This window comes from Carassius carassius, chromosome 25, assembly GCF_963082965.1.
Source record: "Carassius carassius chromosome 25, fCarCar2.1, whole genome shotgun sequence".
Lineage (NCBI taxonomy): Eukaryota > Metazoa > Chordata > Actinopteri > Cypriniformes > Cyprinidae > Carassius > Carassius carassius.
In genome coordinates this window covers 3,692,263-3,706,196 of record NC_081779.1, presented here as the reverse complement: position 1 = coordinate 3,706,196, position 13,934 = coordinate 3,692,263, and the positions used below count along the sequence as shown (strand labels likewise).

Genomic DNA, 13,934 nt, shown 5'->3' with positions numbered 1-13,934 from the left:
GGCACCCATTCACCGCAGAACATCCACTGCTGAGCAAATGATGCAATGCTACATTTCTACAAATCTGATCTGATAAAGAAACAAACTCAATGGCCTGAGGGTGAGTAGATTTTCAGGAATTGTCATTTTTGTCTGAACTATTACTAGAACTAATGCATTTATTTCTATTTAGCACCAAATAAGTAAAAATTGTGCATTGGGGGCCAGTGTGTACATTTTTGACTTGGATTTCAAATTGCTATGATTTGTTACTCAAAGTAAATGAAAAGATCAATAAAAGAAATTCAACCACCATGTTATAATAATATCTGTCTCATTCATGTACAGAAGCAAATGTCACTGTATAAATAACAGGCCACATTTATACATGTGTAAATAGTTTTATTATTTAGCACTCTATGAACTCATCCAAATAAAATTATTTGTTAAAATTATTGTTATCAATTACTGAAGGGAAATGAGCAAAATACAAACAATTTCTTAATTGAAATTATATTAGATGAAACTCAAACTGGTATAAAATCATTTAAGATGTTTGAATCTGTACAGTATGGAAGATCGTTTCCTCTAAAGAATAATAAAAAAAAGGTAATTTTTATTATTTTTTTTTTACCCCAATGGAATAAAAATAAATAAATTGCAACTTTGATTTTATATCTCACAATTTGCATTTGTTTCTCAGAATTCTGAATTTTTCCTTGGAACTGCAGGGAAAAAGTCTGAATTGTTTGATAAAAAAACAATTATTAATTTTTTTTTAATCTCTGGCAAAAACATCCAAAGTAGACTCGTGGAGATTGTATTGCTCATAAACAATCAAAACACAACAAAGAAGAGAAAAAAACACCACAATGGAAAAACAACAGAAAGAGAAATTTATTGAATTGACTTTCAAAGTGAAAGTAACCCGAAACACCCACAACTGCATTAAGATATTGATATATTTAAAATACATGCACAACATAAAGCATCGATTAAAAAGACAGTGATTATGAGCGACCCATACAGACCAAGGGAAATACTGGTCCAATAGCAGAGCCGGGTGAACACTTCAATGCATTGAAATCCAACCGACAAACTTTCAGTCATAAGCAGCAAAGTGGGGCCACCAAACCACAAGAGCGGACAGAATTGTGCTGAAGGATAAAATAAGACAGAGAACACCCTGAAAACCTCTCAGGGACTTCAACAGCTGTCAGTCTCCACAGTTTCAAAGCTTTCGAGAGTGCAGACGGTGAATATCTGATGGTCTGAGCTGAATTTGGAAGAGAAGCAGGATTGATAAGAACATGATGTGAACCTGAGGAGGCACAGGACGAAGACAGCAGCCGTCTGGATCCAGGAAGACCGAGCTCATGCTCAAATACTGTAGTGACACAGTTACTAAACCACAAAACAAGAAACCCTTGAGTGGCACCGCCGAGAGACACTGGAAACCATCTGGAGAACGGCTGAAAGTATTGCAAACCTCGTATTACAGTCTCAAATGTATTTCTAAGCCTGTAACAAGCTACTGCATTCATAGATGAATTAGATTAATCTCATAAAACATGTCAAAAACACCATATTTCATCCCAAAATCCACGGGGGAAAAAAAAGAAGTTTCAAGCAAAATGCACAGGTATTAATACTAATGAAAAACTTTTAAAATTGTAATACTATATATACATGTAATATGTTAACGTTTGATGACTTTTTTATGTAAAAACTACTTTTATTAGTATAGTTAGCCAACATTCACAAAATAGTATTGAAGACAGTATTGAATGAAAATCTATAATTATTGTAATGCAAAAATTGTGTGTATTTTTAATGTAATTCAGTAAAAAATGACTATTACAGTATTGAGAATCAGCATGTGAGAATTACACAAAAATTTAAATAATAATAATACAATGAAAATTACAATAATGAAAATTAGATAGTATAACGTATTTAATTGTCATGAATATAATGTCACAATGACAATAAAGAAAAGAAAAAGATTTTGGTATGGAATATGACCCAGACATGTTTTCATGATGTTCAACCATTAGTGTTATGCAAGTTATGGATTCTTTTTGATCAAGAAAGGAAAAAAGGAGATTTTGTGTCATTTAACTTTTCATAACAGAATCAAATTTGGCAATGAAAGATTCCTCACACGGTACAGCAGCCATTCTGTGCTAAGGCTTGAGCAGAGAATGAACAGCGTGAGCGCAAAAAGAAATTATCCAGCAAATGTAAAGGCATCCGTCAATCAAAAAAAACTAAATCAAATCACACCAACAAGAAACACTAGTTATTTGCCACGGCTGGTGATGGCTAGTAGGTTTCATGGTCAAGGCCTCTAGAATCTCACCGGGTGACTAGATCCAGTTCATCACTAGCGTCATTTGTAGATGCCAGCATTCACAGTGTGGGATTCATTACAACAGTGCATCAGTGTCACTCTCTGAGACTGTCAGTGTCTCGATGAGCGGAAAGAGCCCACTAGAGCAGCGTAGCGTGGTGTTCTGTGCAGTCAGGTCTTTCAGAGCAGACAGAGTTAAAAAGCAAAGAGATGTTTGTGTAGAGACAGAGGAGGTGAGGTTGTTGGCTCGGCCGTCTCAGACCACATACTGGTAGAGATTGGCCTTCCCGTGATCCGGTGTGGCAAACGGGCTCAGCCAGGCCAGAGAGAACGGGTGACCGAACACAACCTTCATGTTCATCCACTTGGACTTTTTGGCCCATCGTTTCTCTTCTTTCTTCAGCTGCTCGATTCCCTGCGAACAGAGAGACTCACACTCTCAGATAATGAAGAATGATTTCTGTATTCAGTTTTAATTGAATCCATCTAAACGTTTTCTTCGGGTAATGTTGAAGTAGGGTTGTAATGATTAACTGCGAGCCGGTTGAAAATTCATCCAAACATGTGACGATTCAAATCAGTTGAGATGCTAAACAAATCACGATTCATTTAGCGGTAGGAGTTATTACGGTCTTTAAAAAAATGTAGGTCTATTTTCATTTTATCTTGCCGCTGTATAATGCATATTAAAGTTAATAAGTGCAGCGCTGCTTTGTTTACAGCTGAAACTAAGGAAACGCTTTAAGCGCCACCTGCTGGCAGAGAGTGAATCTGCATCTCCTTCAGCTCTTCAGCTGTTTCGGTTTCATGCAGATATTTTTTAAGTATGGTTTCACAAAACTGAAGTCAAACCATTCTGTTTTTGTTTCAAATTGAGAAATTATACGATCTAATTTAGATTGAAAACTGCTCATGTTGCATGTATGCAGCACCTTTGTTTGGATCATGATTAATATGCAGTGGTTGCGTTTGATATACTATTATAGTTTTTATCAATATTTTGATAGGTCTTTTTTCATATTCAGAAGACTTACAGTCTCATCATTACAGATGGAGTGAATCTGCGTCCCGAACATCACAGCGGTGAAAATGAGGAAGAGGAGACCCTCAAAGCACAGGAAGATGAGGAGGATGACAGTCGCCGGAGGAGAAAATGAACTGCACTCTGAAGAGAAAAAACTGAAAGCTTTTAAAAAACTAACCAACCAATCAAAGCACTCTGTTACAACACAAGCAGCCAATCATTTAGCAGCAAACTGAGGTAATTAAAACAGAAACAAACACTTACTTGCCCAGTCTTCTTCAAAACAGAAGACAAAATGGAGAACAACCATGATGAGAGCATGAAGAGAAATCAAAGCAATGTACATCTGTAAAAGACACATGAAACAGTATGTCTCTTTAATCAATTAAACAGAATTAAATAAATATTACAATTATATTAGTAATATTTAAATGAAAACTGAAAATATAAAAATAAGAACAATTTTAAATGAAGTATCTCAATGATAGTGAAATAACATGAAACTCAACAGTGAAGAGCACAAAGTATTTTTGGTTGTTCTCTCCCACACAGTTGTTGACCCAAGGGCAGTGATGGTCCATCTTCTTGATACAGCGCTTACACACACTAGACAGAGAAAACACACACTTACAATGAGACACTTCCGGAAACCTGCTTCTGTATTTAAGATCACACAGTGATGATTCAGTTCTTGATGCAGTGTGTGCGTGTGTGTGTGTATGTTTGTTGTTACCTGCAGTGATGAGCTCTATCAGGTTTGATGCTGCAGCATTTAGGACATTTATACACCACCTGTCCAGGCTTGAGCTGTAGACTCTCTATAAACTCTTTAGTGGCGTTTCCCTTTGGAACGGCTCCCTGTGGCGAGAGGAAGAGGAGAGAGAGTCAAAACGCCAGCTCCCGAGGTGCATGAGTGTTTCCTAGCCATTTAGCATCAAATAATTCAGTTTCATGTTCAGAGTCTGTATAAGTCAGTCATTGGTAGTTTGATGCTTGTTTGTTTGAGTCACCCGGCGACATATCAACTTCTGATTCGACCAATCACATGAGTTTGGGGCGGGGCTATCTGTATGATTGACTAATCACAGAAAAGGGACTGTTTTAATTCTGTATGAAAATAGTCATTATTTTTGCCAATTAAATTTAGTGACACAAAAGGCAAAGAAATTCCATACTTCACCTATAAACATCAAGTATGATCCAATTGGCTGCAATTCTATAACTGAAATATGAGTTCAAAGGCCCATTTTCACCAAGAACGACATATATAATATATATTTTAATATACAGTATATACGTGACCACGGACCACAAAACCAGTCTTTAGTGTAAATTTTTCACAATTTTGATTTATCCATAATCTGATAGCGGATTAAATAATATTTCCATTGATGTATGGTTTGTTATGATGGGACAAAATTTGGCTGAGATACAACTATTTGAAAATCTGGAATCTGAGGGAGCAAAAAAAAATCAAAATATGGAGAAAAGTACCTTTAAAGTTACCTTTAAAGTCCAGATGAAGTCCTTAGTGATGCATATTACTAATCTAAAATTAAGTTTTAATATATTTACAGTAGGAAATGTACTAAATATCTTCATGGAACATGATCTTTTTTAATATCCATATGATTTTTGGCATAAAAGAAAAATCAATAATTTTGACCCATATTTATATTGCTACAAATATACCCCAGCGACTTAGAATGGTTTTGTGCTCCAGGGTCACACACACACACACACACACACACACACACACACACATACACACACACACACACATATATATATATATCAATAAGTATATACATTTCAATAATAATAATTAAATATTTAAATATACTTAAAAACGAATTCATTTAAACAATTATATGTAAATCTATGTTAAAAGTTGTTATCGTTTAATTTAGTGTGAACTCTGCTCTCCTCTAGGAGTTAGAGCAATTATTAAAACTTTATGCTATAGTTATCAAAATAGTCATCTTTCTTGGTGTTACCAGGTCTGGATATGTGTCACATCGTGCCTGATTAGGACTGCTGTGTGTGTGTGTGTGTGTGTGTGTGTGTGTGTGTTTGTCTCACCGGGTCGGTGCACATGGCTCTGAAGTGTGATGCCAGGGCAAGGAAGGCCAGTCCGTTAAACACAGCACCGTTAATGAAGCTGTACACCACATTCTTCGCCGGCAGGAGCATAACGAAGACGACCACAAACTCGGCGTAGAAGACCAGCAGCCATGTGATCACGCCGCACACAATGCCGCAGCCGTCCCGGATGAACCACATGTCGTCGGCCGAGTGTGTCCGCGGAGGGGGCGGTGCGCAGTGCTCTGGGCGCAGATATCCTGCCTGACGCTCGATGTCCCGACTGCGGTTAGCTGGGGAACTCTTCATCCTTCCCACAGGCAAACACCCTCATCCTCCTACAGAGAGACAGAAAGACCTGCGGGTCACACATCAGCCAGTCAGGTCATTTACATTCATGCATTTTAAAGATGCTTTTATCTCCTAAAGTAACTTACACCAGTGTTACAGTCATGGCCAAACATATTGGCACCCTTGGTAAATATGATCAAAGAAGGCTGTGGAAATTAATCTGCAAGACAAAAAGCTAACCTTTCATTGGATAATTAGAATTTAAAATTGGGGGGGGGGGATATAGTTGTGAAATAAATGTTTTTCTCAAATACACGTTGGACACAATTATTGGCACCCCTAGAAATTCTTATGAGTAAAATATATCTGAAGTATATTCCCATTCATATTCACAATTTTGAGCACTCCAGGGTGATTATGAACATTAAATTATCCAGCCATGGATAAAATTAATATAAATACGAGGGTAAACAAAGCCCAAATTCCCTTAATCATCCATCACAATGAGAAAAACCAAAGTATATATTTCTGATGTTCAGCAAAAGATAATTGAGCTTCACAAATTAGTGAAGTGGCTTTAATCAATTTCCAATCAACAGAAAATGTTACGCACTGCCTGAAAGATGACGTGTGTCTATATCGTCCTAATGCACGGTGAGGAGGAGAGTTTGAGTGACTAAAGACTCTCCAAGGACCACAGCTGGAGAACTGCAGAATATACTTGAGTCTCGGGGTCAGAAAACCTTAAAAAAATGGTCAAACAGCACCTACATCACCATATGTTGTTTAGGGGGGTTTCAAGAAAAATTCTCCTAGCTCATGCAAAAACAAACTCCAGCATATTCATTTATCAGCCATGACTGGATCTTTAGATGGGACTGGCTTCTATGGTCAGATGAAACTAAAAGATGAGCTTTTTAGCTGCAAACACGCAAGATGGGTTTGGTGAACACAGAGATAAAAAGTACCCCATGTGTACAATGAAATATACAGCTGTATATCGTGGGCCTATATTTCTGCTGGAGGTCCTGGACGTCTTGTTCAGACAAATGGCATCTTTGATTCTATCAAATACCAACAGGTCAAAAATCATTAAGTGACTGAGTCTGTTAGAAATCTTATAATGGGACCATGTTTAGATCTTCCAACCATACAATAATCCAAACAAAAACCTCAAAACAACACAAAAATGGGTCACTGGGCACAAAACCAAGCTTCTGCTAAGGCTATTCCAGTCCTCTGACCTGAACCCTACAGAAAATGAGAGGAGTGAACTGAAGAAGAGAAGCTGGGAATCTAAAGGGTCTGGAGTGGTTCTGGATGAAGGAATGGTCTCTGATCTCTTGTCAGGTGTTCTCTAACCTCATCAGGCATTATAGGAGAAAATTTTGACCTGTTAAACTGACAAATGGAGGTTTCAAAAAGTATTGAATAAAAGGGTTCTGTTAATTGTGGCCAATGTGTATTTGAGATATTTCTCCCCATTTTAAATTCTTATTATCTTACAATTTTACAGCCTTCTTTGATCATATTTACCAAGGGTGACAATATTTTTGGCCATGACTGTATTTTAGTATATCTATCTGTCTATCTATCAAGGTATAGATCTATAAGTTCATGCATTCCCAGAGAATCAAACTCATGATCATGGTGTTGCAAGCCTTGCTCTGCTGTTTCAGTTAGGAATGCTTCTGCAATCAGCTTTAAAAAGCAGAGTTTTTATAACAAAATTTCGATCATGTGACTGTTGTCAGACATTTAAAAGCAGAGGATGCACTGTCAGCAAATTTAATATAGATAATGACCATTAAGAAGCAGGGTTATAACAGATAACTGAAAAAAAAACACGTTACTTGAAAGAAACTTTAACTGAAATAAAACAAAGCATAAAAAAAACCTTAAACTTATTTTATTTCAGCTATTTGCCAAGATGGTATTTCACATTTTCCTTTAGTTTAAGATGATGTACTAAAATTATTAATCTGATATCAAAAATAAATCGAATAAAAGCTCCATTGACAAAATAAATAAAATTAAATACATAAATAAACTACTAAATTACTCAAATTTAAATGAAAAACAGAAATTATAATATGAATAGAAAATACAAAAACACAAAACTACTTAAAAATATTATTAAAAGTATTATTATCAAATTGTCTAAAATAATTAATATGATGTTTGTGTGTCCGCGCTAAATAAAAATAAATAAAATAAAACTAATATCAGAATATGCTCAAAGAAATAACCAACCATATAAATGAATACAAAATTATCACAGAGATATAAACAAAATAAAATAACGTTACCATAATACACTATCAACTAAATCCGACATATTTTATCATTTATTTTTTGTGACAGAACTTTTAAATATTATAGAAAATAATTCTCAAAGACTACTTTAATTTACAAACGGAGGATATATTTTCGGACAAATGCCTTGTCTTCAAATCCATCCACACTCACCGTCTTCTTCGGATCCTCCAGCAGCGCTCGACTGATTTCTCTACTTTAAATAATGAATTCTCCCTCTGCTTTCACAAAGATGATGTGATGTAGTGATAGGATGTCAGTTTGTTGTATAATATGAGCAGACAGTTATGTTTTCGTGTGAATTTTGCTCCAGTTTCGTCAGGTGGAGCACGGCAACCAGGAAGTTTAGGTTACTGGCGTCACACACCCAATACCGTCCGACTCCGCACTTCCGCTCCTGAGCATTACACAATAAAAGTCCAGATGCTTTCTGAAAAAAATAAATAAAATAATAATAATAATAATAAAAATAATACAAATAATAATAATATTTATATATATATATATATATATATATATATATATATATATATATATATATATATTCCGATATTTTAAATATGGAAAATTAACATTAATCTTAGATAAGTTTATGATTTTTTTGTCGTTGTATGCGTGCATTTGGGTGTAAAGGTGTCAAAGGTGAAGAATACACCAGTTTTGTTTAAATTTTTTAAATTTTTAACAATTGTTTACATTAAGTTTTTTTCAGCTTTAACATTAAATATTTATTTATTTATTATTACTAATTTCTAATTAATTGTTTACATTATGTGACAACTATGAAGTCCGTTTTCGCCACTGAATAAAAATAACAAAGGTTATTGCGACTTTTTATTTCACAATTCTGACTTTTTTCCCTCGCAGTTGCAAGTTTAAATTTTGCAGTTCTGTCTTTTTCCTCCCCTCTGAACTGTGAGATATAACCGCGCGAAAAAAATACATAATTGTGACATAAAAGTCGCAATTAACTTTTTTTTTATTCAGTTGCAGGAAATGGGCTTCCATAGATAGCATAAATAATATCCCACGTCTTATAAAAAAAAAAAAAAAAAAAAAAACTTAAAATGTAATTCAAAAAGATGTGTAAAGATGAGATGTCTTAATGACTTTTGTCTTAGCAATAGTGCCGGGTGCGCGCGCCGCGGTTCATCCGTTATCATGTCGGCAGCTGAGTGCGCGCTCGAGGTGAGAAACACAGCACACAATAAAACACACATTTACACTTGGCTGCCTTAATTTCAGTGCATCTGCGTGTCTGAGGCCATGTTATGAATGTGTGTTCCCGGTAGAGGTTATAAATACGGCTTTCATCATTGCTGTTTCTGTTCGGCGTGTGTTGTATTGTGCAGAAGAGACATCAGTGTGTGAATATATGCACAGATGTTTTCATTGTATTTCATTGTATTTCATAATATTGCTATATGCAAATTGCAAACTAAACGGGACATATTTCTTTTATATGACCCAAGTTTCCTCTTTAAAGGTGAGTTTAGTTGTTTAAAATCTATGTAGATCATATTTTGCTGTGATATCATTGTTTCTGGATTATAAATCATATTTAACAGTATAATTTTTTATTACATTATTTACTCCAGACCCCATCAGATGGGAGCTCTCATCAATCCAGACAGGAAGGTGAGGGTGTTTTATAAGTAGAGGTGCATCTTGTATATTTGTATTGGCCAATAATTGTTCTGTATAAGGTTGTTATTACTCATTCAGACAGATTTCTTAGATTCATTTTGGATCTGTTCTGCAGTTCACTTGAACAGTTTACATGAGCAATGTTACTACACTCTATTAAAAATCCACTTTTTTATTTAAAACAGGTGAAATTTTTTAGATGTATACAATTGAACATTTTTATATGTTCCCACCAATAACAGATTTTATATATATAAAAAAGTTGGTGTCAGCCTGATTTTCTATAACATTTTTCTTTCATTTATATTGCACATTATCTATCAATTTTTTTATGCATGATTTTAGCATGTCAAATTAAAGATTGAAGCATTTGCATTAAAAAAAATTGTTATTTAAATTAATAAATGCATTATGTTGTTTGTTGACTGGTGATTTAAAAAATATTGTGCATGTGAAATGTTTTCCCTGTTATTATTTCATTGCAAATAAAACATGATATCTGCAAATATTAAATGCAGTATCATATCATGAGATAACCCATATCAAAATATCTTTAAATGTTTTTTTTAATCAAAGGTTTTAAAACAATTAAATTTCTGTAGATGTGCTTCTCTGTTAATTTTTACTAGTTAGTTTTTTTGTCTAATTGTGTTGCTGTGGTCATGTTAGTGGAGCTGATTGTGGCTGTAAAGGGTAAACAGATGGAAGACGTGACTGGACGTCTGGATAAGGGACGTCCCACCACATCCACTAAAACTTTCTCAGGTGAGTCATGCGTTTTACAGTTCAGTCTGTGATTCTGAACTTTGGAGACAAAACTTACTTCACTTTCTTACTTTTCATGCTCACATTCAAAGTTTTTTGGGGCTCGACAATGTTTTTTTTGTGGCAAAAAATGTATGTGTGTGAAATATAAAATGCATTTTGAAGAAGTCCCAGTGGGTCTGTAAAAAGTAAAAAAAAAAAAAAAAAAGTTAAGGTCATAAAAAGTTTTAGATATGTATATTTTATAGTGCTGTCGATTAATAATAAATACAAAAAAATTAAATTAAGCGCACATTTTTTTTTCAAAAATTAATTGCGATTATTAATCCCACCTAACATAAACATTTTTAAATATACTTTTATATTGCAATAATTTCACATTCAATCTTAAAATTAATGTTGAAACAACATAAGTAAATATTAGTTTAATGGCCTCTTCTTATGACTGAAGGTGAGTATCACTGATACCTGTTTTATCCCCCTAATATTTAACAGACTATAGCCATTCTACCTTACAGTATAATTGAGAACTATCAATTTGAACATTTATTAAACTTAAAAAAAAAAATCCCATTTTAATTTAAGTGGACAATTTTCACATAAACCCCATATAAAAATGTCATATTTACCTGTGCCCTTCAACAGAAATTGAAAATTCTAAATTAAATATAGATGGATCCTTAGAGCTAAAAAAGGTCTTTTTTTTCTTTGTCCTTTGATTAATAGACATCATAGCAGCAGGTTATTAGCTTATTTTAGCTGCTTTAAGAGCTGCATGATGTGGATCTGACGCACATCATATTTTCTAACAACTCTTTACATATATAACAAATCCTTACATGCATGCACACAGTTTTAAGGTTCCTTTAATTGCCATTTTGGCTTAATCACATCCGTTAACACGCTAATTCTTTTGACAGCTCTAATATAAACAAATATAAAAAATCAAGTCAGAATAAGTATTTATTTTTTATTTGTACATATATCTGTTATGCTTGATAACGATGGGACATTATTTTATTTTCACAAAAGATTTTTGAAACAATAAGGAAGAAATTTTTACCTGTACTTAATATGCCTTCCATGTATATAAAATTACTTTTGTAAATGTAATTCGATGTGGACACCAAAATGGGACATCTCTTCTTTGACCCATACAGTTTTAAAGTAGACCTATAAATATTTACTAGAGATGCACCAGGATTGGGCAAACTAAATAATTCTGACAAAAATAGCAGAAAAAAGAGAATTTTTAGTGCTTTTTAGTTTGATTTTGTTCTTATTCGGTCAAGAATTTTCGTTTCGGTGCATCCCTAATATTTACATGATTATTAAACACAGTTTGAAGCAGAAGAGTACTGTACTTTTTGTATTCCAATACATGAAATCATTTGCTTGTAAATGTCACCTTGTATCACTTTATTAAGAAAAAATGCATTATTTGATCAATTTTCATTGCGCGTGAACACGATAAGTTTTAAAACTTAAATATTTCTGCTAAGGCTGCACAATTAATAAAATTTCTAATCGCGATTAAAACAAAAACGTAATTGTTCAAAGCAGCAATTAATCTTTCAAAGTCCACTTATGTTATTCTGCGTGCTTGAGATGCATTTACTTCTTTCTAGATGTTATCTTAAGAGTTTTTGCCATTATTTAATTTTAGTTTTAGTATAACATTATAATACCATTCATATTTGTACTTTTTTATCATTTAAAAAAGAAACCAATGTATAGTTGACATTTGAGGCTTAATACTATAGAAAAGCACTAAGTGAAAGCACTGAAGCATGCAGTTGCATCAAACAATGGTATAAACATCGTTCAATGTAAATTGTGATATTCGTAATTAATGATCACAATTATAATTTCAAGGGAATAATCAACAATTCAGATTTTTGTTATGATCGTGCAGCCCTACTTTCTGCCTACATTTTTTCTAGTGTCAAGCCCTGTTTTTTTATCGGCATGACAGTTTTATGCCAAAACATAAAGAACACAAAACAGTAAATCAAGATGCCAGTGTTAATTAATTAAAAAAGTAATACTACTTAAGTTTTATGTAATGTTGTGTTGTCTGTCTCTCCTCACAGGCAGCGCTGGTAAAAGCTCGTCTCTCTCATCTCCATCATCAGCGTCTCTCAGAGCTAAAATGAGCGTCTGCGGTCCAGGCAGTAAGACGACTCCATCCTCATCTTCATCACTCTCCTCCTCCTCCTCAGCTCCTGCTAAAGTCCACCGCGCTCGCAAGACCATGAACAGACCGCCGTTCACACAGGTTCTTTCATTTGTAATGCAGACTCAGTCACGATGAGCTCGGGCAGGTCAAATCATAATTCTCCTGTATTTCTGATCAGATGTCGATCTCAGCAGCTACATCTGAGAAACCCGGCAGCGACGCAAAAACAGACGCTGACACTGGTGTGTTTAAATCAGTCTTGCTCATTCATATCCAGTGTATTTTGAGGTGTGTTTGAAGCTGTTAAATGTGTTTCTCTGCGTTTAGCTGTGAAGAAGCGTAAAGTGGATTTGGACACTGATGCTGCAGTAAATCCTTCAGGAACACCAGAGAAGATCCCGAGGCCACAGACAGAGGTGAGATGATCAGCACAAATGCATTCAAATAGAGCAATAAACCTGTGTCACACTTTTACCATGGTTGAGTGAAGTACAACATTCTGTTTTGAATAGAACTTTGGTCAGTGTAAGTTGAATTTAAATGAACGCTATAAATAAAATGTACTTACTTGCAATGTAAAGCAGTTTTAACTGTTCAAACTGTTCCACATGGAATAGCTAAAAAAAAAGCAAAATATATTTAGATAATACCTAAATTGATTTGATCAATTATTCATTAATTGAAGATTGGTATATTTATCATACTTAATAATAATAATAAATATTATTAATAATTGTATTATTAGTATTGTAAATAATATATGATAAAAGATCCTGGAGTTCAATAAATAAATTAATAATATTATTAATTATTATTGTTATAGTTTAACAATATGTTAAAAATACAAATTATCAATATATAAATAAATTATTTTTCATGTTTAATTGTTATTGTTGTCTTATAGCAATATGATTAAACATCAGTGGTGAAAAATAAACATAATTAAAAATAATAATAATTAATTTAAATATTATTACTAATATTCAATAAATATTATTATTCATATTGGTTTAACATTTGTAGTAGTATGATAAAACATAAATGTACAAAAATAAATTACTGTTAATTTATTGTTATTTGTGTTTTTATAGTAATAGCAGTAAGAATTACCATTAAAATACAGTTAAATATGATTATTTTAATTATTCAATTATTAATTATAATTGTAACTTTTATTTATTGTCATTGTTGTCAATAATATTGTTAATAATAATAGTATTAGAAAAGAATTAGAATTACTAAGAATTAGTAGTAATAATAATGATAGAAATGAATAAGAATAGACATTAAGTATTATA

At 33.5% G+C, this 13,934-nt stretch overlaps 1 protein-coding gene and 1 long non-coding RNA gene across 2 annotated transcripts; one reads left to right on the top strand and one right to left on the bottom strand.

Moving 5' to 3' along the window:
• Positions 1 to 2,507: 2,507 nt before the first annotated feature.
• LOC132103923 (palmitoyltransferase ZDHHC3-like) lies at positions 2,508 to 8,444 on the bottom strand. Its single transcript, XM_059509000.1, has 7 exons — positions 8,199 to 8,444; positions 5,439 to 5,776; positions 4,090 to 4,214; positions 3,866 to 3,962; positions 3,621 to 3,702; positions 3,367 to 3,497; positions 2,508 to 2,747 (listed from the first exon to the last, which is right to left on the bottom strand). Exons 2-7 carry the CDS (start codon positions 5,745 to 5,747, stop codon positions 2,589 to 2,591), a joined length of 903 nt encoding a protein of 300 aa, XP_059364983.1. The 5' UTR covers positions 5,748 to 5,776; positions 8,199 to 8,444; the 3' UTR covers positions 2,508 to 2,588.
• Positions 8,445 to 9,186: 742 nt separating this feature from the next.
• Positions 9,187 to 12,627, top strand: LOC132103922 (uncharacterized). The gene is made up of 4 exons (XR_009423491.1): positions 9,187 to 9,233; positions 9,644 to 9,683; positions 10,385 to 10,457; positions 12,551 to 12,627. It is a non-coding gene; the product is annotated as an uncharacterized LOC132103922 (long non-coding RNA).
• The last annotated feature ends 1,307 nt before the right edge of the window (positions 12,628 to 13,934 follow it).